Raw genomic sequence first — 25,439 nt, 5'->3', positions numbered from 1 at the left:
TACACAGTGCCAAAGAGGGGGCATGCATCACCTATACACAGTGCCAAAGAGGGGGCATGCATCACCTATACACAGTGCCAAAGAGGGGGGCATGCATCACCTATACACAGTGCCAAAGAGGGGGCATGCATCACCTATACACAGTGCCAAAGAGGGGGCATGCATCACCTATACACAGTGCCAAAGAGGGGGCATGTATCACCTATACACAGTGCCAAAGAGGGGGCATGCATCACCTATACACAGTGCCAAAGAGGGGGCATGCATCACCTATACACAGTGCCAAAGAGGGGGCATGCATCACCTATACACAGTGCCAAAGAGGGGGCATGCATCACCTATACACAGTGCCAAAGAGGGGGCATGCATCACCTATACACAGTGCCAAAGAGGGGGCATGCATCACCTATACACAGTGCCAAAGAGGGGGCATGTATCACCTATACACAGTGCCAAAGAGGAGGCATGCATCATCTATACACAGTGCCAAAGAGGGGGCATGCATCACCTATACACAGTGCCAAAGAGGGGGCATGCATCACCTATACACAGTGCCAAAGAGGGGGCATGCATCACCTATACACAGTGCCAAAGAGGGGGGCATGCATCACCTATACACAGTGCCAAAGAGGGGGCATGCATCACCTATACACAGTGCCAAAGAGGGGGCATGCATCACCTATACACAGTGCCAAAGAGGGGGGCATGCATCACCTATACACAGTGCCAAAGAGGGGGCATGCATCATCTATACACAGTGCCAAAGAGGAGGCATGCATCATCTATACACAGTGCCAAAGAGGGGGCATGCATCACCTATACACAGTGCCAAAGAGGGGGCATGCATCACCTATACACAGTGCCAAAGAGGAGGCATGCAGCGTCTATACACAGTGCCAAAGAGGGGGCATGCAGCGTCTATACACAGTGCCAAAGAGGGGGCATGCATCATCTATACACAGTGCCAAAGAGGAGGCATGCATCATCTATATACAGTGCCAAAGAGGGGGCATGCAGCGTCTATACACAGTGCCAAAGAGGGGGCATGCATCATCTATACACAGTGCCAAAGAGGAGGCATGCATCATCTATATACAGTGCCAAAGAGGGGGCATGCAGCGTCTATACACAGTGCCAAAGAGGGGGCATGCATCACCTATACACAATGCCAAAAAGGGGTCATGCATCCGTGGCCAAATAGTATCAGATCCGACATGCAGTAATAGAGCTCCGGTGAACACAATCATAGAACTAAGGGTATGTGCACACGTCAGGATTTCTTGCAGAAATTTTTTGACAAAAAACGGACATTTCTGACAGAAAATCCGCATGCGTTTTTTCCCAATGCATTAAATAGCGGGAAAAACGCGAAAAATCCGCAAAATTGATGAACATGCTGCTTTTTTTACCGTGATGCGTTTTTTCGCGGAAAAAAACGCATCATGTGCACAAAAATTGCAGAATGCATTCTAAATGATATGACGCATATGTCTGCGTTTTTAATGCGTTTTTATCGCGAAAAAACCTGAATGTGTGCACATACCCTTAGAGATGAGAAAATTGTTTGCCATGACCACGGCCCGGCGGCCTGATCAGTAGCCCTGCCAACTGTCTCCTACCTACTGACGCCTCTTTTGATTAGCCAGCCTGGTATGACCTCATGAGTGCAGCAATGACAGAATACTGACCTGCCTGCTGGACCAGGGTCCGGTGAATTTGTTTTCTCATCTCTACTGTTGCATGCAGGATTTATATTTGATAACAAATATTAGAGGGGTTAAGTAAGAGTAGTCAAACTGCTAGAGGGCAAATAAAGACTAATAGTGGGCAACCAATGCTTTAGGGGTCCTGCAGCAATAAGATTAGCAAGCAGTGCTGTAGGGGGCTTATATTGCCACATACATTGTGTATTAGGCCGCCTCAGCACAGATGGTGGATTGGAGGCATCTGAGCCCTCGCTCAGCCTCCTTTTTGTGATTATAGTTGCTTACCAATCTTACATTTATCATATTTGCAAACCCCGATCTTGGCGAAGTGATCTGTTCACGTCCTGTGTTTTATTATCCTGCAATGACTGTGAGATATTAATGATGTAGATTGTGATTGTGTACCCCCAGCCAAGACCCTGGCAACCAGCTCTTATCTGAAGGAAAAATTGCCAATAGGTGTTTAATTTCCCTGCAGCGCCACCATAGGATAAATTAAGCATTACCACTTCATTATTCACCTATATGGGTTGTCTATAGCAGAGGTCCCCAACTCCAGTCCTCAAGGCCCACCAACAGGTCATGTTTTCAGGATTTCCTTTGCGTTGCACAGGTGATGCAATTATTACCTGGGCAAGACTAAGGAAATCCTGAAAACATGACCTGTTGGTGGGCCTTGAGGACTGGAGTTGGGGACCTCTGGTCTATAGTGATGAGCTAGCGTGCTACGAGAAGGTGTTATCCGCCATGCTTGTGTCCTAATTGAGAGTCTTCGGTGTGCTCAAACAAAATGCTCATGTCTCCGTGGCTGAATGTCTCATGCGCAACACATGCAAGATTACCTAACCACCAGACAATCCCGCATGTGTCTAACAGCCATGAGACATGCAGCCGCGGGGACTCAAAAATATTTTTCTAGCACACAGAAGTCACTCTGTTAGCACCCGAGCATGGCGGATAACACCTTATCCCAGCACGTTCACTCATCACTAGTTGTCTGTGTAAGACAGGACAGGTCCTCCAGAGTGGGCCATGTTCACACGGTCAGTATTTGGTCTGTATTTTACCTCAGTATTTGTAAGCCAAAACCAGGAGTGGAACAAATAGAGGAAAAGTATAATAGAAACATATGCACTGTATTTTATCACCCACTCCTGGTTTTGGCTTACAAATACTGAGGTAAAAAATTCACCACAAACTCATCATGTGACTGTGGCCTAACACCTACTCTGGTCAAGAAATGAGGATCCTGAGTATTATGTATATATATATATATTTTTTTTTTCTTTGTTGTACTACTTAAAAAAAAAAAAAAAAAATCTAAAATGAAAAAAAAAAAACTCGCAAAAACAATTGGCTTCAGTCGCCATATTCGATTAGCCATGACTTCTCCTTATTTTTGTTTATAGAGTGGTATCAGGGCTACGTTTTATCGGTACAATCTGAAGAACTTTTTTATTATTTAGGGGTCCATATAACTTTCTCATCTCTTTAAGGCCAGTCTCACACGTCCAGATAATTCCGGTACCGGAATTATCCGTGTCCGTTTGCCCCTGCGTTTATGTGGCACATCAGTGTGCCGCCCATGTGCCCACTGGGTACCACACGGAGCGTGCAGGAGACAGCGCTAAAGTTTAGCGCTGTCCCCTGCATCGTGCTTAAACCGCGATTCATATCTTCTGTGCAGCAGCGTTTGCTGCAGAGAAGATATGAATAATCCTTTTTTTTTTTTTAAGTTTATCGTGTATAAAATAAAGGTCCATGTCCCCACCCCCTATGGGAGGTGGAGCTGCATATTCATGACTGTAATCGGCGGCCCCACGTGACCGCTCATATAGTAGAAGGTGCGGCCAGGAGAGGAAGCAGCGACAGCCAACGAGGGAGCTGGGTGAGTATTTTCAGAACAGCGGTGGGGCGCACAGGGGGGGGGGGGGTTGGGGGGCACATAGATCTTGATTTTACACACGATTATTCATATCTTCTCTACAGCAAACGCTGCTGCAGGGAAGATATGAATTGCGGCTTCAGCACCAGTGGGGGGGACAGCGCTTAACCCCTTTACCCCCAAGGGTGGTTTGCACGTTATGGACCGGGCCAATTTTTACAATTCTGACCACTGTCCCTTTATGAGGTTATAACTCTGGAACGCTTCAACGGATCCCAGTGATTCTGACATTGTTTTCTCGTGACATATTGTACTTCATGATAGTGGTAAAATTTCTTTGATATTACCTGCGTTTATTTGTGAAAAAAAACGGAAATATGGTGAAAAATTTTTAAATTTCGCAATTTTCCAACTTTGAATTTCTATGCAATTAAATCACAGAGATATGTCACACAAAATACTTAATAAGTAACATTTCCCACATGTCTACTTTACATCAGCACAATTTTGGAACCAAAATTTTTTTTTGTTAGGGAGTTATAAGGGTTAAAAGTTGACCAGCAATTTCTCATTTTTACAACACCATTTTATTTTAGGGACCACATCTCATTTGAAGTCATTTTGAGGGGTCTATATGATAGAAAATACCCAAGTGTGACACCATTCTTAAAACTGCACCCCTCAAGGTTCTCAAAACCACATTCAAGAAGTTTATTAACCCTTCAGGTGTTTCACAGGAATTTTTGGAATGTTTAAATAAAAATTAACATTTAACTTTTTTTCACAAAAAATTTACTTCAGCTCCAATTTGTTTTATTTTACCAAGGGTTACAGGAGAAATTGGACCCCAAACCTTGTTGTACAATTTGTCCTGAGTACAATGATACCCCATATGTGGGGGTAAACCACTGTTTGGGCGCATGACAGAGCTTGGAAGCGAAGGAGCGCCATTTGACTTTTCAATGCAAAATTCACAGGAATTGAGATGAGACGCCATGTTGCGTTTGGAGAGCCACTGATGTGCCTAAACATTGAAACCCCCACAAGTGACACCATTTTGGAAAGTAGACCCCCTAAGGAACTTATCTAGATGTGTGGTGAGCAATTTGACCCTCCAAGAGCTTCACAGAAGTTTATAATGCAGAGCCATAAAAATAAAACAAAAATTTTTTCCCACACAAATTATTTTTTAGTCCCCAGTTCTGTATTTTCCCGAGGGTAACAGGAGAAATTGGACCCCAAAAGTTGATGTCCAATTTGTCCTGAGTGCGCTGATACCCCATATGTGGGGGGAACCACCGTTTGGGCGCATGGGAGGGCTCGGAAGGGAAGGAGTGCCATTTGGAATACAGACTTAGATGGAATGGTCTGCAGGCGTCACATTGCGTTTGCAGAGCCCCTAATGTACCTAAACAGTAGAAACCCCCCACAAGTGACCCCATATTGGAAACTAGACCCCCCAAGGAACTTATCTAGATGTGTTGTGAGAACTTTGAGCCCCCAAGTGTTTCACTACAGTTTCTAACGCAGAGCCGTGAAAATAACAAAATAAAAATTCCCCCCAAAATTATTTTTTAGCCCCCAGTTTTGAATTTTCCCAAGGGTAACAGGAGAAATTGGACCCCAAAAGTTGTTGTCCAATTTGTCCTGAGTACGCTGATACCCCATATGTTGGGATAAACTCCTGTTTGGACACACGGGAGAGCTCGGAAGGGAAGGAGCACTGTTTTACTTTTTCAACGCAGAATTGGCTGGAATTGAGATCTAAAACAGTGTCTAAACAGTGCAAAAACCCCCCAATTATAACTGAAACCCTAATCCAAACACACCCCTAACCCTAATTCCAACGGTAACCCTAACCACACCTTTAACCCAGACACACCCCTAACCCTAATCCCAACCCTATTCCCAACCGCAAATGTAATCCAAACCCTAACCCTAACTGTAGCCCTAGCCCTAACCCTAATGGGAAAATGGAAATAAATACATTTTTTTTTATTTTTTTTATTTTTCCCTAACTAAGGGGGTGATGAAGGGGGGTTTGATTTACTTTTATAGTGGGTTTTTTAGCGGATTTTTATGATTGGCAGCCGTCACACACTGAAAGACGCTTTTTATTGCAAAAAATATTTTTTGCGTTACCACATTTTGTGAGGTCTTGTTTTTTGCGGGACGAGTTGATGTTTTTAGTGGTAACATTTTCGGGCACGTGACATTTTTTGATCGCTTTTTATTCCGATTTTTGTGAGGCAGAATTACCAAAAACCAGCTATTCATGAATTTCTTTTGGGGGAGGCGTTTATACCGTTCCGCGTTTGGTAAAATTGATTAAGCAGTTTTATTCTTCGGGTCAGTACGATTACAGCGATACCTCATTTATATCATTTTTTTTTTATGTTTTGGCGCTTTTATACGATAAAAACTATTTGATAGAATAATTATTTTTGCATCGCTTTATTCTGAGGACTGTAACTTTTTTATTTTTTTGCTGATGATGCTGTATCGCGGCTCGTTTTTTGCGGGACAAGATGACACTTTCAGCGGTACCATGGTTATTTTTATCCGTCTTTTTGATCGCGTGTTATTCCACTTTTTGTTCGGCGGTATGATAATAAAGCGTTGTTTTTTGTCTCTTTTTTTTTTTTCTTACGGTGTTTACTGAAGGGGTTAACTAGTGGGCCAGTTTTATAGGTCGGATCGTTACGGATGCGGCGATACTAAATATGTGTACTTTTATTGTTTGTTTTTTAAATTTAGATAAAGAAATGTATTTATGGGAATAATTTTTTTTTTTTCATTATTTAGGATTTTTTTTTTTAATTTTTTTTACACACTTGTAAAAAAAAATGTTAAAACTTTTTTACTTTGTCCCAGGGGGGGGACAATACAGATCGGTGATCTGCCAGTTTGCACAGCACTCTGACAGATCACCGATCTGTCAGACAGCGCTGCAGCGTTACCAAGTGCCTGCTCTGAGCAGGCACTTGGTAAGCCACATCCCTCCCTGCAGGACCCGGATTCGCGGCCATCTTGGATCCGGGACTTGCTGCAGGAAGGAAGGTAGGAGACCCCCGGAGCAACGCGATCACATCGCGTTGCTGCGGTGGTCTCAGGGAAGCCCGCAGGGAGCCCCCTCCCTGCGCGATGCTTCCCTGCACCGCCGGCACATCGCGATCATGTTTGATCGCGGTGTGTTGGGGGTTAATGTGCCGGGGGCGGTCCGTGACCGCTCCTGGCACATAGTGCCGGATGTCAGCTGCGATAAGCAGCTGACACCCGGCCGCGATCGGCCACGCTCCCCCCGTGAGCGCGGCCGATCGCCTATGACGTACTATTCCGTCCTTGGGAAGTAAGGCCCACCCCACATGGACGGAATAGTACGTCTAATGGCAGAAAGGGGTTAATGTAGCGCTGTCTCCTGCACGGCACACGGACTGCACACGGACAACGTCCGTGTGCGGTACGTATTTTACACGGACCCATTGACTTTAATGGGTCCGTGTAATACGTGCGCTCCCACGAACACTGACATGTCTCCGTGTTTGGCATACGGAGACACGGTCCGCAAAAAATCAATGACATCTGCACAGATGCATTGATTTTTATGTGTCTACGTGTGTCAGTGGCTCCGGTACGTGAGGAAACTGTCACCTCATGTACCGAAGCCACTGACGTGTGAAACCGGCCTAAAATGGGGGAAGGAAAAATGACTAAAAACATTGATTCTGCTCTGTTAGATTATTTTTATTTATTTTGGAGTTCACCATAAAGGATAGGAATTGTGATATTTTTATTAGTTCTGATAATTGCCCACATGGCAGAACCAAATAAGTACATTTTTTATTTTTCTATATTTTGCTATTTACATTTCTTTTATTTAATTTTTATATTTTGAAAAAAATATTTACAATTTTTTTTTATTAGGTGAAACTGTGATTGCTTTATTGTTTATGCAACACTAAAGTATGACAGAGTGCAGATGACCATTGTTAACCTTTTATCTGCCGCTGCCACGATTGACAGCAGCATGTACGAAGTTGCAATGGGGGTCTTTCCCCAATTGCAGTAGTTACTCTCTGATATATGGTATGTCTTAACCCCATTTAGTTGAATTGACTGCAATGCCAGACGCAGCCTCAAGTGGCGCTGTTTCCATAAAATTGTTAATCATTGATTGTCCATTTACCTGGGATCTCTGCTACATATTTTCAGCTGGGGGGTTGTGTGTGTCTCATCACCGACCTTTCCTCTACAGCAGTGTTTCTCAACTCCAGTCCTCAAGACCCCACAACAGGTCATGTTTTCAGGATTTCCTCAGTATTGCATAGGCGATGAAATTAATGTTTGAGCAGGTGATGAAATTATCACCTGTGCAATACTAAGGAAATCCTGAAAACATGACCGCTTGTGGGGTCTTGAGAACGGGAGTTGAGAAACACTGCTCTACAGGGAGATCTACAGGGCAGTGCCAGAGTTCGGCCATACTCAGGTGGAGTAGGTGGCGCAGATTCATGGTTTGGATTCTGCTTAGCATGTCTGTAACAAACTCCAGATCAATGCATGTGAATAGGGTCCAGAAGATTCGATTGCATGCCGCAGTTTTTCTGACTTGGCTGCAGATGTCTCCTACGTTTCAAATCGTTCATAGGCACCCATGTTATAAGAATGTATACCTGGATACCTATGTATAAAATAGCACATCAGTGCTGGCCAGTATGACAAAAACTCTAATGGGCTATGACTTTGTCCGGTTGATGGGGGCTTATACATGTGTTTGATAAACCTTCACTGCAAATGTTCCCTGCAGGCTCTAATATGATATAGTATTAGTACCCCTGATGAAGCATGTTGTGTGAAACGCGCGTCAGGTTGGCCGGACACTTTAGCTGATATTATGCATTTCGTCATTCTCTAACATTGTTTAATTTATATTATACTTTGAATGATTTTCTCTGTTGTGTGATTCCAGTAACCACTTTGTACATGTTTGATGCCTATCATTATTATCTTCAATTATACTTATTGTTTATAACTGGCATCACTATATACTGTATACTCTTGTACTTTTTTATTATTATTATTATTATTATTATTACTGGTATCATTCTCCTTTGATTATTGCACCTTTTGTTTTTTATTTATATATACTTCATTCCTTCATGCATGCCCATCTGCGTTGTGCCATCCTCTCACTGCCTTGTCCATTTTTCCTTTTGTCCGGTTGTTAACCTTGTACGGATTCCCGGATCTGTATTTTTTCATATGTTTTTATCTATTTTTCAGTAAAGATGTTCTACTTTTGCATTTCTGAATGGTCTTGGTCATGCTTCCCATATTCGGGTCGTTATGATATGCTGCATGTGACCTTTCCTTATAATTGGGACCATATTGGTATCATAGCAGTCATACTGTTTCTATGTAGTTTATAGTGCTTCGGTTATATCGTTTCTCAGCCCTAATTTTCTTCGTATAGACTTAAGTTTCTTAAAGAAAAAAAAAAATCCAAAACCCAATAATAAGTCAGTGTGCTCGTCCGGGCCCAGCTCATTCCTGCTGCATGAGATGCACATGGGGATTTTTTTTCTTTTCCGAAGTCTCTGATCGGACTGTAAATTCTCCCCAGCTTGGAATGTGCCTCTGTGACTGAGTAGTTGACGCCAAGAGGAAAGAGGAGGAGGTGAAGGAGGAACTTTAAGCAACTTCCCAAAGAGAAAGGAGGTGTCCTATTCCTCAGATTTTTTTTTCCCCTCTCTGTCACATAGAAGCTTCTTCTCAGCGTCCCTCTATGAAGGAAATGATCGTGCCATTAACTGGAAAGTGGCACAGCCAAGGCTGGGAGACGAGCCAAGGTAACGTGCTCTGTTCGCCGCGTTCGAAACCAATTTGTCAACACGACGGACACGTCCTCGGACTGCTTAGTTCTGTTTCACAGCGGGGTGTCATGAGGCCACTTTTACGTGGGTTGAGGTTGTTTTAAGTCTTGTATGAGAAGGAATGTAAGGTAATTAGGAAAGTCGTGAGTCGCCTTTTTATGGGTAATGCAGTCCCGGTCCATTTATGACCTGAGAACCGCCAAGAACTAAGAGTTCATGCCATTTGACCGTCTTGATACATCGAGACGTGTAGAACTGTAGCGTCACGTATTTTGCAGATTTATTGTTGTGTTATATGGCGGTTTTCATACTTGGTTGTAAAGCAGATGTGCATTTTTCTTCATAAAAGAGTTAAATATAGTGTGTGACTCACGGAAATACGACTCTAATCGCACATCTATCCGAGTGGCGATCACTCCGTGACCACAGGTATGTGGACTTCTCCGACCCTGCAGAATTGGTCGCTGTCCATTTTGATCCTTTACGGCGTGACGCGAGGGGGACTTTGTGATCCTGTTTTCATCAGATGTGCTTATAACCTGTTTCACTGACTCTTTAACGAGCCCATGAAATTCCTTGTATGGTTGAAATTGGAAGAAGATGTGCACAGGCTTACCTCCGTTGTCTTGAACCGTAGGATCTCTACAGCATATGTTCTTGATATTCCTTTCCAAAGGTCCCAATTAAACGTTTCCTTGCAGGGAAGCCGCAATCGCGGTATATCCCTGATTGCCGCTGATATGATTTATTATTTATAGGGCGCATGATGAAAACAGGACGACATCGGGATCCGTCACAATTTAGTTTGTCAGAATGTCGACTCGATTGTATTACTGAGCGGAATGAGATGCGGATGGAGGATAACATGTAGCCGTGTGTGCGCTGGATTGTTCTTGTCACATGAAGTATTGTGCATTATTGTCATCACCACCTCCCATTTCACAAAATATTTTAGATGTTTTTAATGATGCGGTAACGTCTAGTTTTACTAATGGGTAACCGTAATGGGACCAAACACATGCCATTTCTGTCAATCTCAGGTTTTCAGTAACTAATCCCCTGAGTTGTGACATTTGGGTTCACTTACTTTGTAGAGTGTTACGTGACTTTCTGTATTGGAGCATCATTGTAAGTTGGAACTCTCCTTTTAAGAAAATGTTTGCTTTTTTTTTTTTTTTCTTCGGTGGGGGAGACATTTTTAACCTATATAGTAATTTGGAGAATAAATCTGCATAGTTGGCTTAAGTCACAACAAATGCGGTTGGATCCTTGCTGTATAAAATACATATTTTTATTAATTCTGGGAGACTCGAACAGTTGATGGTGCTGATATTTGATGCTTGGGTTATAATTTTAAGGCTGGCCACATGCATTACATCGTTTTTGGCTGAATGGATGTTTGGCTGACATCTATTCCTTTCTGAATCCGCCGCGGTACAAGAAACATGCACACTCGGCGTAGCTAAGCATACCTGTGTTGTTAAAGGGGTTCTCCCAGAATAAAAAAAAATACATAACTAAAATGGTGTTATAAGTAATTTCCTAAATGATTTTAAGCTGAAAATCTCACTCCTTTTTTCAAGGAAGGTAATCACTATAGTACCTACAAATGTACGCCATCTTGTTACACTGACAGAAACCTGTCCTAGGAAGTTAACAGGACTCACAGTGGATATTCTGATCTAATACTGGAGATACCAGGGTGCTGAGGTAAGAAGAGGCTGCTCACACTGCTGTCCACCACCCTGTCTTTCTTATCTAATACTGGATATACCAGGAGTGCTGCGGTAAGAAGAGGCTGCTCACACTGGTGACCGTTCTGTCTATCTGATCTAATTCTGGAGATACCAGGAGTACTGCTGTAAGAAGAGGCTGCTCACACTGCTGTCCACCCTGTCTATCTCATCTAATACTGGAGATACCAGGAGTGCTGAGGTAAAAAGAGGCTGCTCACACTGTTGTCCACCATGTCTATCTGATCTAATGGAGTACTGAGGTAAGAAGAGGCTGCTAACACTGCTGTCCACCCTATCTATCTGATCTAATACTGGAGATAACAGGGGTGCTGAGATAAGAAGAGGCTGCTAACACTGCTATCCACCCTGTATATCTGATCTAATGCTGGAGATACCAGGAGTGCTGAGGTAAGAAGAGGCTTCTTACACTGGTGACCGTTCTGTCTATCTGATCTAATACTGGAGATACCATGGGTGCTGAGGTAAGAGGAGGCTGCTCACACTGCTGTCCACCCTATCTATCTGATCCTGGATATACCAGGAGTACTGCGGTAAGAAGAGGCTGCTAACACTGCTGTCCACCCTATCTATCTGATGTAATACTGGAGATACCAGGGGTGCTGAGGTAAGAGGAGGCTGTTCACATTGCTGTCCACCCTGTCTATCTGATCTAATACTGGAGACACCAGGAGTGCTGTCCACCCTGTATATCTGATCTAATACTGGAGATACCAGGAGTGCTGAGGTAAGAAGAGGCTGCACACACTGCTGTCCACCCTTTTTTTCTGATCTAATACTGGATATACCAGGAGTGCTGAGGTAAGAAGAGGCTGCTCACATTGCTGTCCACCTTGTCTACCTTATCTAATACTGGAGACCCCAGGAGTGCTGTCCACTCTGTCTATCTGATCTAATACTGGAGATACCAGGAGTAGTGCGGTAAGAAGAGGCTGCTCACACTGCTGTCCACCCTATCTATCTGATCTAATACTGGAGATAACAGGGGTGCTGAGATAAGAAGAGGTTGCTCACACTGCTGTCCACCATGTCTATCTGATCTAATGGAGTACTGAGGTAAAAAGAGGCTGCTAACACTGCTGTCCACCCTGTGTATCTGATCTAATGCTAGAGATACTAGGGGTGCTGAGGTAAGAGGCCAGTCACACTGCTGTCCACCTTGTCCATCTGATATAATACTGGAGATACCAGAGTCCTGAGGTAAGAAGAGGCTGCTCACACTGCTATCCATCCTGTTTATCTGATCTAATATTCGATATGTCAGGGGTGCTGATGTAAGAAGAGGCTGTTAGCTGCTAAGCCTGCTGTCCACCCTGTGTTTCCAAATGCTAAGCAGCATATACCACGTATCGTCAAGCTATCTCTAGATCACAGCAGTGGAGCTTCCTACTTCACAGGCTCCTCTCCTATTACCATTCTAGTACAGGTTTCTGTCAGTGTAACAAGATGGCGGACATGGTAATGTTCTACAGAGATTAGAACATTGAGTGGGACTTGCTAAGTAAGGAAATTTAGGAATTTAATTGTAATGTCCTTTTACCATACTTTTTTATTCCCCGAGAACACCTTTAATGATGAGAAGGGATTAAGCAGCTGTCGAACATGACAGTTTATCTCCCCTGTGAACAAACAGTTTGAGGATGTAAAGTCCAAATGTGAGATTCTGTTCTCCTCTGTCATCTGTCATGAGAGATCAAGGAGACCCCAATATTGTAGATCGAGGAGACCCCAATATTGTAGGTCATTCACACCAAAATTGTCTTTTCAGTCTTCGTTAAGGTTAGTCAAATGGACCCTGCCAATGGACAAACCTACTGTATTTTGGTGCTCTCTCTTGTATGAAGCTCAGAGGTTATAGTGGCTACTAGGCCTAGGTAATAGAGGGGAATAAGAGTACAATTGCATTATGTTTCGAAAGTGACTTTTTGTGGTGGTAAACCCCATGCAACCCTCTCGATGTTCTCAAGGATTCCAACTATTCTTATGATTGTGATGAGACTTTGTCAACAGAATAAATGTTCTTATAATTTATATTCCTTATTTCATGTTAAAATGGTGTCCCTTCTTGGACCATGTCCGCCACCACTGACAGATCATCTCTGCGTGGCTATATTCACACAACCTTATTTCCAGCACTTGGACCAATGTTATGCAATCGGGCTGTTCAGATCACCATATTTTCACACGGACTGTATGGGTATAAGAACTGGCAGCGTGCCCTATCTGTATTTTGGATGAGACACGTTTCCAAGTCTATGGTTGCGCAAAACAAAATTGGAACGCATGCATATCATCTGTATAGCATTTGATTTTTACAGATACATTGTCATTATTGATATATGTTTCCGTAAATTTTAATAACTGGTGTATAAAAATGGATGCCATACAGGTGAAAAATCGTCTTATTTTTCTGGCCGTTCAAAAACCAATTTAGGGGTTGTTCACACTTAGTTCACGGGAAAAAAAATAGAGCATTTTACAATAGCAGCAAAATAACAAGGATTCTTCAAATCTCAATCATATGGTGTGTTTTTTTCTTTGCGTTTTAACATTTTTGTTGCATTTTTTAGTCATTCAATTTATTGCATTAGAAAAACTCATGAAATATATGACTAACGCATGCAACGTTCTTCCTGCCAACACTTTTTTTTTTTTTTTTAATGCGCTTGCAAAAGTGCACTGTGTGAACATACCTTTATTTGAAAGCTCCAAGATGGAGAGCTAACACTGTCCCGAGCTACGTCTGCTTTCTGTAAAGGTTAAAGCGGCTGCATGCTTGGAAGGTTTAGTTTAGTACAAACACACGAGATATTTCAGGTATGTTATTAAGCGGACAGGAATACACAGACTTGGCTTTACTTGCTCTTTCCTATTCCTGAAGGCATGTATGGGAATCCTTGTGCATTCCTCTGGCTGCATATCTAATTGAGCTTCTCGGTGTGACAACCGCTCTCCTGTTCATGAAAAACAATGAGAAGTTGTCATTGTCGGTGGAGAGTTCCTATATTTTGCACTGCTTTGTGCCTGGCAACAAGCTGACATTCATTACTCGTGTCCTCATCCTGCCCTGTTCTTCGTCTATTCCAAGCTGCCCTATTGAGTTTTCTACTGCACTGGTCTCGGGCCACCATCTTTATCCGCTGTACAAGATTGCCAATTCGAGCGCTACTAGTAAGATTGTCCACCCAAGATTTTTCCGCCTGCTTGCAAACCTGTAAGACCTGTTCATTTCTGTATCTTCCCTTTCAGGTTGAGAATGTGGATCTCGTCACTGCTCGTGAGTGGTTGCACCATAAAACACGGAAACCCAATGGTAATCCAAGATTATAAAACGACTGCCTGCTGAATACTCTAAACTGGATTCACCATGAGACCAAAAACTTTCCCCACCACCACATATTCTGGAAACAGCAGGCAGAGACTGCAGGAAATCCGCGAGGGATTAAAACAGCCATCCAAACCACTGGCTCAGGGTTTATCTATTGGACCTGCCAATGATGGCCTAATGGACTCCAAAGTTATTCCTGGCAAAGATGCAGGAAGACAACAACAGCAGCAGCAGCAGCTCCGACAGCCGGCCAAGTTTGCACCCTACCAGAAGGCTCTACGAGAGATCCGCTACTCTCTTCTACCCTTCGCCAATGAATCTGGAAACCTTGCAGCGGTAGAGGTGAATAGACAAATGCTGCAAGACCTGGTGAAAGTTGGCTGTGATCAGGTATGCTTCAGGCATTTCTTCAATAAATGCATAATTATATTCAGAGAATGATTAGTGCCCTCTCATGGGGTAAGACGGTCACTTACTGATTATGTGCCAAACTTGTAGCTAAAGCATTGTGGAAGTTGATGACCTAATAATATGGTGACTTTTATTATTTAACGGCCTTCAGCTCGAGCCATGGTGACTTGATGGATGAACAATCTGTATGAAGACCGATCTTGTGTAAGCCTAGATATGTCTACCAGAGTCTTCTCTGGTATTATCTTCATAGTATCAAGCCATCGGGTAGATGGTCTTCCTCTTTGCCTTGTTCCTTCTATTCTTCTGACCATGATGTCAACTCGTCTGATATTAGGCAGCATGGCCGCTCCTTTATCCTGTGTGCAGTAATGAACTTCAAGGGAGTGGAGCTGCAATATAATATACAACCCGAGGACATTTTTGGAAGAAAGCAGCCATTTTTTTTTTCTAAGTGAATCCTGTGCGTCAATAGTCAGATGGTCTCAAAAATAGTCAAATAATGATTTGGTTGTTGTGTTGGGTAGAATAATTGACCTACGCGAAATACATTTAGATGGAAATGAATGGGACCCCACATATTCTGAAAGAGATCGGACAGCAAATCCGGTTGTAGGGCGACGGTTTCCAGTGGAAAGTGTCACTCTCGGCTAAATTCACTGCAGTGATGGCATGTGGAAGATACTTAAATATATTGAAGAGATTGTACAAATTCTCTTCCAAAGATAAAGCAGTCTCCCTCCTAACCTAATCCAAGAGCATTCCGGGGTATTTAAAGTCTGAGGTCTCGACACCGTCTTCAAGAGGAATCCAGAATGGACGGGATGTTTTCATGCTAAGCTGGTCTGCACCTACTAGATCTTCTCATGTGCATTACATGCTGGTCTTGGAATTTAAGTGTTAGCTTATCTTTCTTTTTATTGATTGCATTCCACCATTCCTTTGATCTTTGTGGCACTAGTTGCATTTTTAGAAGTTTTTCACTTGTGGTCTCCAAGTGCATCTCTGAGTTAATTAGTAAATATAAATGCAGTCTGAAGCAAATGGCCGTGTTATGTATAGCACCTCTTCACTTCGGGGCAGTGGTCTCCAACTCCTGCATCACCAGCTGTTAACTGTGGCAGTTCGGGCATGCACGGTGGGAGTTGTAGTTCTCCATCAGCTGGAGAGCTCTTGGTTGGAAACCACTGCTTTAGAGAATACATGGCGATGTATACCCTGAGGTTTCCAATCACGAAGACTCAAGCCTATATAAATAGATAACTGTGATGGATGCCATACAGTAGAATTCATCTTCATTAATATGGTTGGTCTTAAAGGGCACAGAATGACTGTTCAAGCAAAGTACAGGCGCTCAGCGCATCGTGGCAGGGCCAAATATTTAGGTGCACCTTACCACCTACTTGTTTTCCCTAGATCTCCTCTTCCCTCTTCTTTGATTGACAGCTCTGGCTTATTGGAGTCAAAGAAGGGTGCAGATGGAGGAAAATCAGGTAGGTAGAAAGCTGCACTTAAATGACTGACCCCCGCATCCGTGCACCGAGCACCTGTACTTGGTTTGAACAGTCATTCTGTGCTGACAGTGTCCCCTTTTAAGGACTTCATATCCTAGAAGCATTACGTGTCCTCAGATATACAAGCTGTACGTATCTCAAAACCGTGTAAAGAATAACTTTACGCAAAAGGAAATTTTCCTCCACGAGAATTTAGACCACCCCATTGCTATAAATCCTTCTGATGTCTAATTTAGAGCAGCAGATGCTCAGGCTAGGTTCACATTGCGTTAATGGGTTAACGCTAACGGACTGCGTTGCACGGCGAAATTGTCGCAATTAACGCCGTGCAACGGGTCCGTTAGCGCACCCATTGACAGCAATGTGATTTGTGCCTGTAGCGCATTGCTAGCGCATGTCATTTTCGGCACGCGCTAGCGATGTGCCGTTCTTTTGTGACTGACCTTGGACGCTGCTGGCAGCGTCCGAGGTGCGTCCGAGGTCCGCTCCTCACTAGCGCAGATCGGGGATCTGCGCTAGCGGGAACGGCGAATGCGGACCCTATAGATACATTGCGTTAGCGCAATGCGCTTAACGGATTGCCCTAACGCAATGTGAACCTAGCCTTAGTCTGTGACCTCTGTCTTCCAGGTCGAGAGTTATGCTCCACTTCTGCCCCAAATGTATAATTTTGTTCGGCGTTCATAATATTGTTTGGAGTTCATAATATTTTTAACAAAAGTGAACATTTTGTCCAGAATTACTCTGAGATTGACAGCGGAGCTGTCCAGTATTTGACAGGAGAATAAAAGTGCTATTTCCCGTAGTGCCCATGTGACGCCAGCTCGTTAAATGATTCCTAGATTGACGTTAGGACTTTGTAGGTTTTGCTTTGTTGGTGGGGCTGTCTAGAGTTTGGAAAAGAAAACATAGAGAGGTCCTAGTGTTTCGTGACAAACATTTCATCAATTCTAGTAATGTCGGAGGAAGCTGACCGACAATAGTCCAGGGGTGGACCTGTTCCTCTCCACGTTTCCCCCTTCTTCCTCCCTGTATATCTTCTCTCTATTTCATGACTTATCTGCTGACTATAATATAAAAAGGTCGACATTGACGGATGGGAGAAAAAGTGCTAAAATTGTGTGAGAGATACAGTGGGGAAAAGTATGTAGCCAGCCACCATGTGTGCAAGTTCTCCCACTTAAAAAGATGAGAGAGGCCTGTAATTACCGTAACATCATAGGTAGACCTCAACTATGGGAGTCAGTGAGACAACAAATCCGGAAATGACTCCACAGGCAGATTATACTGACAGGAATACACTGCTGTGTACAATGCATGCATTTGTATTCTACCGGGAGAATAAGAGATAAGATTATACGGGAATCAGTCATTTCTCTATTAAACCCATGAAAAATGTAATGAAACTGTAATTCTGAGCTCGTGTTCACACGTGGAGTAAATGCTGCTTTCTTTCTGCAGGTGTCCGCACCAGTCGATGCAATAACAATCTTCTCTGATTATGTGTTTGTTGAGTTTCTTTTATGCGTTTCCCACTTATTTGATGCAATTTTGGTGCAGATATGACGCACAGTTTTTAACTCTTTTTTTTTTTTAATCGTACAGAAAAGCTTTGATTCTGCTCTTAAAAATGCAGCAGCGGTTTTTTCATGATTTTTTTTTTTACAGAAGAAGCCTATGGAGAAAAAAATGCACCCAAACTGCCGAGTGCAGCAGTGTGTTTAAATGCACTGATCGCGGAGATTTCATGGAATCACATTTGCGTAACAATTTTAGACTTTGTTCACGTGTAGAGTAAATGTTGCATATCTTCTGCTGCTTTTTTTGGCACAGAAATTCTGCTGTTTAATTGTCCAAGCAAAGTGGATGTGATATCATGAGAACTGAGCCACCTATGGTCTAAAGACGCTGCTGAGCTGTGTGGTTTTGGTGCTTTTTTTTTTTTCTCTCTTCTATGTGCAGCCTGAAAAAAATTACATGTAAAAAATTGCAGCGTTCGGCGCAGCGTCAAAACAACGCATGAGGAGGCATTCGCATACATCCGCATGGCCTGCGTACCCAATGTTAACCCTTTCACGACATGCGCCGTACTATTACTGCGCATGCCGTGTCACCCCCTTTGATGTGGGCTCCGGCGGTGAGCCCACATCAATAGCGCAATTCACCCGCCGCTATTAACCTGTTAAATGCCGCTGTCAAACGCAGACAGCGGCATTTAACCGGCGCTTCCGGCCGCGCGGCCGGAGATGATGTCATCACCGACCCCCGTCACCTGATCGGGTGTCGGTGATGCATCAGGAAGGTAACCATAGAGGTCCTTGAGACCTCTATGGTTACTGATGCCGGCCTACTGTGAGCGCCCCCCTGTGGTCGGCGCTCACAGGACACCTGCATTTCAGCTACATAGCAGCGATCTGATAATCGCTGCTATGTAGCAGAGCCGATCAGGCAATGCCAGCTTCTAGCCTCCCATGGAGGCTATTGAAGCATGGCACAAGTGTAAAAAAAAAAATGTTTTTAAAAATATTAAAAAAATATAAAAGTTTAAATCACCCCCCTTTTGCCCCATCCTTAATAAAACAATAAAAAAACCAACCTACACGTATTTGGTATCGCCGCGTTCAGAATCGCCCGATCTAGCAATAAAAAAAAGCATTAACCTGATCGCCAGACAGCGTAGCGAGAAAAAAATCCGAAACGCCAGAATTACGTTTTTTTGGTCGCCGTGACATTGCATTAAAATGCAATAACGGGCGATCAAAAGAACGTATCTGCACCGAAATGGTATCACTAAAAACGTCAGCTCAGCACGCAAAAAATAAGCCCTCACCCGACCCCAGATCACGAAAAATGGAGACGCTTCGGATATTGGAAAATGGCACTTTTTTTTTTTTTTTTTTTTTTTTTTTTAAGCAAAGTTTTGAATTTTTTTTCACCACTTGGATAAAAAAATAACCTAGACATGTTAGATGTCTATGAACTCGTAATGACCTAGAGAATCACAATGGCAGGTCAGTTTTAGCATTTAATGAACCTAGCAAAAAAGCCAAACAAAAAACAAGTGTGGGACTGCACTTTTTTTGCAATTTCACCGCACTTGGAATTTTTTTCCCGTTTTCGGCCGGCGTCACACTCAGCGTATAAAAATACAGTCCGTAATTTACGGCCGTAATACGCAGAAAAGTCCCCAAAATAGTGGTCCGTATCTCCTCCGTAGGCAGGGTGCGTCAGCGTATTTTGCGCATGGCATCCTCCGTATGTAATCCGTATGGCATCCGTACTGCGAGATTTTCTCGCAGGCTTGCAAAACCGACATACGGACATACAATGGATCCATGTTCTCAAAAAATCATAAAAACATATATACTGTCATATATATGTCATTGAGACACATATATTTACTTCAGCGCGATATAGCAGAAAGCCGGTAATTCAATTACCGGCTTTTGCTTTCTCCTTCACAAACCCGACATGATATGAGACCTGGTTTCCATACAGTAAACCATCTCATATTCCCATTTTTTTTTGCATATTCCACACTACTAATGTTAGTAGTGTGTATGTGCAAAATTTGGGCGCTCTAGCTATTAAATTTAAGGGTTAAATGGCGGAAAAAATTGGGGTGGGCTCCCGCACAATTTTCTCCGCCAGAGTAGTAAAGCCAGTGACTGAGGGCAGATATTAATAGCCTGGAGAGGGTCCACGGTTATTGGCCCCCCTGGTTAAAAACATCTGCCCCCAGCCACCCCAGAAAAGGCACATCTGGAAGATGCGCCTATTCTGGCACTTGGCCACTCTCTTCCCATTCCCATGTAGCGGTGGGATATGAGGTAATGAAGGGTTAATGTCACCTTACTATTGTAAGGTGACAATAAGCCAGATTTATAATGGAGAGGCGTCAATTATGACACCTATCCATTATTAATCCAATTGTATGAAATGGTTAATAAAAACACACACACATTATTAAAAATTATTTTAATGAAATAAACACACAGTTTGTTTGAATATTTTATTCTCTCAATGCACCTGAAGACCCTCGCTCTGTAACAAAGGAAACATAATAAACCAACAATATACATACAGTGGGGCAAAAAAGTATTTAGTCAGTCAGCAATAGTGCAAGTTCCACCACTTAAAAAGATGAGAGGCGTCTGTAATTTACATCATAGGTAGACCTCAACTATGGGAGACAAACTCAGAAAAAAAAATCCAGAAAATCACATTGTCTGTTTTTTTAACATTTTATTTGCATATTATGGTGGAAAATAAGTATTTGGTCAGAAACAAACAATCAAGATTTCTGGCTCTCACAGACCTGTAACTTCTTCTTTAAGAGTCTCCTCTTTCCTCCACTCATTACCTGTAGTAATGGCACCTGTTTAAACTTGTTATCAGTATAAAAAGACACATGTGCACACCCTCAAACAGTCTGACTCCAAACTCCACTATGGTGAAGACCAAAGAGCTGTCAAAGGACACCAGAAACAAAATTGTAGCCCTGCACCAGGCTGGGAAGACTGAATCTGCAATAGCCAACCAGCTTGGAGTGAAGAAATCAACAGTGGGAGCAATAATTAGAAAATGGAAGACATAGAAGACCACTGATAATCTCCCTCGATCTGGGGCTCCACGCAAAATCCCACCCCGTGGGGTCAGAATGATCACAAGAACGGTGAGCAAAAATCCCAGAACCACGCGGGGGGACCTAGTGAATGAACTGCAGAGAGCTGGGACCAATGTAACAAGGCCTACCATAAGTAACACACTACGCCACCATGGACTCAGATCCTGCAGTGCCAGACGTGTCCCACTGCTTAAGCCAGTACATGTCCGGGCCCGTCTGAAGTTTGCTAGAGAGCATTTGGATGATCCAGAGGAGTTTTGGGAGAATGTCCTATGGTCTGATGAAACCAAACTGGAACTGTTTGGTAGAAACACAACTTGTCGTGTTTGGAGGAAAAAGAATACTAAGTTGCATCCATCAAACACCATACCTACTGTAAAGCATGGTGGTGGAAACCTCATGCTTTGGGGCTGTTTCTCTGCAAAGGGGCCAGGACGACTGATTCGGGTACATGAAAGAGTGAATGGGGCCATGTATCGTGAGATTTTGAGTGCAAACCTCCTTCCATCAGCAAGGGCATTGAAGATGAAACGTGGCTGGGTCTTTCAACATGACAATGATCCAAAGCACACCACCAGGGCAACTAAGGAGTGACTTCGTAAGAAGCATTTCAAGGTCCTGGAGTGGCCTAGCCAGTCTCCAGATCTCAACCCTATAGAAAACCTTTGGAGGGAGTTGAAAGTCCGTGTTGCCAAGCGAAAAGCCAAAAACATCACTGCTCTAGAGGAGATCTGCATGGAGGAATGGGCCAACATACCAACAACAGTGTGTGGCAACCTTGTGAAGACTTACAGAAAACGTTTGACCTCTGTCATTGCCAACAAAGGATATATTACAAAGTATTGAGATGAAATTTTGTTTCTGACCAAATACTTATTTTCCACCATAATATGCAAATAAAATGTAAAAAAAACAGACAATGTGATTTTCTGGATTTTTTTTTCTCAGTTTGTCTCCCATAGTTGAGGTCTACCTATGATGTAAATTACAGACGCCTCTCATCTTTTTAAGTGGTGGAACTTGCACTATTGCTGACTGACTAAATACTTTTTTGCCCCACTGTACCTTCCGATGATCTGTAATGTCCCACGATGTAAATCCATCTGAAGGGGTTAAAATATTTTACAGCCAGGAGCTCTACTATAATGCAGCTGTGCTCGTGGCTGTAAAACCCCGGGGAATGAAGGTAATGTAGGTCAATGACCTGTAGTTACCTTCAGTCCCGGTGATGCGCCCTCTGCTGGTTGTCCTTCGAGCGTGGGAAAAAAATCAGACAAGTTCCCAGTCTCGAGTTCATATGAGGACATTGTATGTCCGTATGTCGTTTTTGCAAGCCTGCGAGAAAATCTCGCAGTACGGATGCCACACGGATTACATACGGAGGATGCCATGCGCAAAATACGCTGGGACACGCTGCCTACGGAGTACTTACGAATCACCATTTTTTTGAATTTTGTGGCGTATTACGGCCGTAAAATACGGACCGTATTTTTATACGCTGAGTGTGAGGCCGGCCTCAAACTCGCCTTCCTCCAGCGCTTCAGTGAGAGCCAAAATGGGCTAGACCCCTTATTTTGCAGTCTCCTGCTAATTAAAATCACCTGTGCCAAATGGGAGGAGTGCTGGTCCAAGAAAGAGACAAGAACATGCTTTGTACAAAAAGAAAAAAAAGAGCATTTTTAGAATATAAGACATAATTTCAGTTGTTTCACACTTTTTTGTTAAGTATATAATTACACATGTGTTAATTCATAGTTTTGATGCCTTCAGTGTGAATGTACAATTTTCATAGTCATGAAAATACAGAAAAATCTTTAAATGAGAAGGTGTGTCCAAACTTTTGGTCTGTACTGTACATTAGGGGCTCTGCAAACGCAATGTGACGCCCACAGACTATTCCATCAAAGTCTGCATTCCAAAACGGCGCTCCTTCCCTTCCAAGCTCTGCCATGCACCCAAGCGGTGTTTTCCCCTCACATATGGGGTATCAGCGTACTCAGGACAAATTGGACAACAACTTTTGGGGTCCAATTTCTCCTGTTACCCTTGGGAAAATAAAAAATTGGGGGCGAAAAGATCATTTTTGTGAAAAAAATATGATTTTTCATCTTTACGGCTCTACATTATAAACTTCTGTGAAGTAATTGGGGGTTCAAAGTGCTCACCACACATCCACATAAGTTCCTTAGGGGGCCTACTTTCCAAAATGGGGTCACTCGTGGGGAGTTTCCATTGTTTAGACACATCAGTGGCTCTCCAAACGCGACATGGTGTCCTATCTCAATTCCAGCCAGTTTTGCATTGAAAAGTCAAATAGCGCTCCTCCCCTTCCAAGCTCTGCCATGCGCCCAAACAGTGGTTTACCCCCACATATGGGGTATCTGCATACTCAGGACAAATTGTGCAACAACCTTTGGGGTCCAATTTCTCCTATTACCCTTAGTAAAAAATAAAACAAATTGGATCTGAAGTAATTTGTTGGGGGAAAAAAAGTAAAATGTTCATTTTTTTTAAAACATTGCAAAAATTTCTGTGAAGCACCTGAAGGGTTAATAAACTTCTTATATGTGGTTTTGAGTACCTTGAGGGGTTCAATTTTTAGAATGGTGTAAATTTTTGGTATTTTCTATCATGTAGACCCCTCAAAGTGACTTCAAATGTGATGTGGTCCCTAAAAAAAAATAAAAAAAAATAAAATAAAAAAAAAATGGTGTTGTAAAAATGAGATTTCGCTGGTCAACTTTTAACCCTTAAATTGTGATGATGTAAAGTAGACATGTGGGAAATGTTACTTATTAAGTATTTTGTGTAACATATCTTTGTGATTTAAGTGTATGAAAATTCAAATTTGGGGAATTGTGAAATTTTCAAAATTTTCGCCAAATTTTCATTTTTTTTCCACAAATAAATGCAAGTAATATCAAAGAAATGTTACCACTATCATGAAGTACAATGTGTCACGAGAAAACAATGTCAGAATCACTGGGATCCATGGAAGCTTTCCAGAGTTATAACCTCATAAAGGGACAGTGGTCAGAATTGTAAAAATTGGCCCGGTCCATAACGTGCAAACCACCCTTGGGGGTAAAGGGGTTAAATTTTTGCCCATATCCCGACTTTGCCTAAAACCAGCCATGATTATACTTTATGGATGACTCTGGGAGTGCAATATACTATGGAGGTGCATTATACTATGAATGTGCATCTATATACAGTTAGGGCCAGAAATATTTGGACAGTGACACAATTTTCGCGAGTTGGGCTCTGCATGCCACCACATTGGATTTGAAATGAAACCTCTACAACAGAATTCAAGTGCAGATTGTAACGTTTAATTTGAAGGTTTGAACAAAAATATCTGATAGAAAATGTAGGAATTGTACACATTTCTTTACAAACACTCCACATTTTAGGAGGTCAAAAGTAATTGGACAAATAAACATAACCCAAACAAAATATTTTTATTTTCAATATTTTGTTGCAAATCCTTTGGAGGCAATCACTGCCTTAAGTCTGGAACCCATGGACATCACCAAACGCTGGGTTTCCTCCTTCTTAATGCTTTGCCAGGCCTTTACAGCCGCAGCCTTCAGGTCTTGCTTGTTTGTGGGTCTTTCCGTCTTAAGTCTGGATTTGAGCAAGTGAAATGCATGCTCAATTGGGTTTAGATCTGGAGATTGACTTGGCCATTGCAGAATGTTCCACTTTTTGGCACTCATGAACTCCTGGGTAGCTTTGGCTGTATGCTTGGGGTCATTGTCCATCTGTACTATGAAGCGCCGTCCAATCAACTTTGCAGCATTTGGCTGAATCTGGGCTGAAAGTATATCCCGGTACACTTCAGAATTCATCCGGCTACTCTTGTCTGCTCTTATGTCATCAATAAACACAAGTGACCCAGTGCCATTGAAAGCCATGCATGCCCATGCCATCACGTTGCCTCCACCATGTTTTACAGAGGATGTGGTGTGCCTTGGATCATGTGCCGTTCCCTTTCTTCTCCAAACTTTTTTCTTCCCATCATTCTGGTACAGGTTGATCTTTGTCTCATCTGTCCATAGAATACTTTTCCAGAACTGAGCTGGCTTCTTGAGGTGTTTTTCTGCAAATTTAACTCTGGCCTGTCTATTTTTGGTATTGATGAATGGTTTGCATCTAGATGTGAACCCTTTGTATTTACTGTCATGGAGTCTTCTCTTTACTGTTGACTTAGAGACAGATACACCTACTTCACTGAGAGTGTTCTGGACTTCAGTTGATGTTGTGAACGGGTTCTTCTTCACCAAATTAAGTATGCGGCGATCATCCACCACTGTTGTCATCCGTGGACGCCCAGGCCTT

General features: G+C 42.8%; 1 protein-coding gene across 1 annotated transcript in view; it reads left to right on the top strand.

Annotated features, from left to right (window-relative positions):
* LATS2 (large tumor suppressor kinase 2) overlaps window positions 1-25,439 on the top strand; it is an 83,586-nt gene that overhangs the window by 653 nt on the left and 57,494 nt on the right. Inside the window, exon 2 of the mRNA XM_069759104.1 lies at window positions 14,468-14,936. Within this exon, the coding sequence (XP_069615205.1) occupies window positions 14,586-14,936 (351 nt within the window). The 5' untranslated portion in view covers window positions 14,468-14,585. The remainder of the gene's footprint in view (window positions 1-14,467; window positions 14,937-25,439) is intronic.

The sequence above is a fragment of the Ranitomeya imitator genome, chromosome 3 (assembly GCF_032444005.1).
Source record: "Ranitomeya imitator isolate aRanImi1 chromosome 3, aRanImi1.pri, whole genome shotgun sequence".
NCBI lineage: Eukaryota > Metazoa > Chordata > Amphibia > Anura > Dendrobatidae > Ranitomeya > Ranitomeya imitator.
The sequence above is the reverse complement of the archived record's forward strand: the minus strand, read 5'-3'. Positions and strand labels throughout refer to the sequence as shown.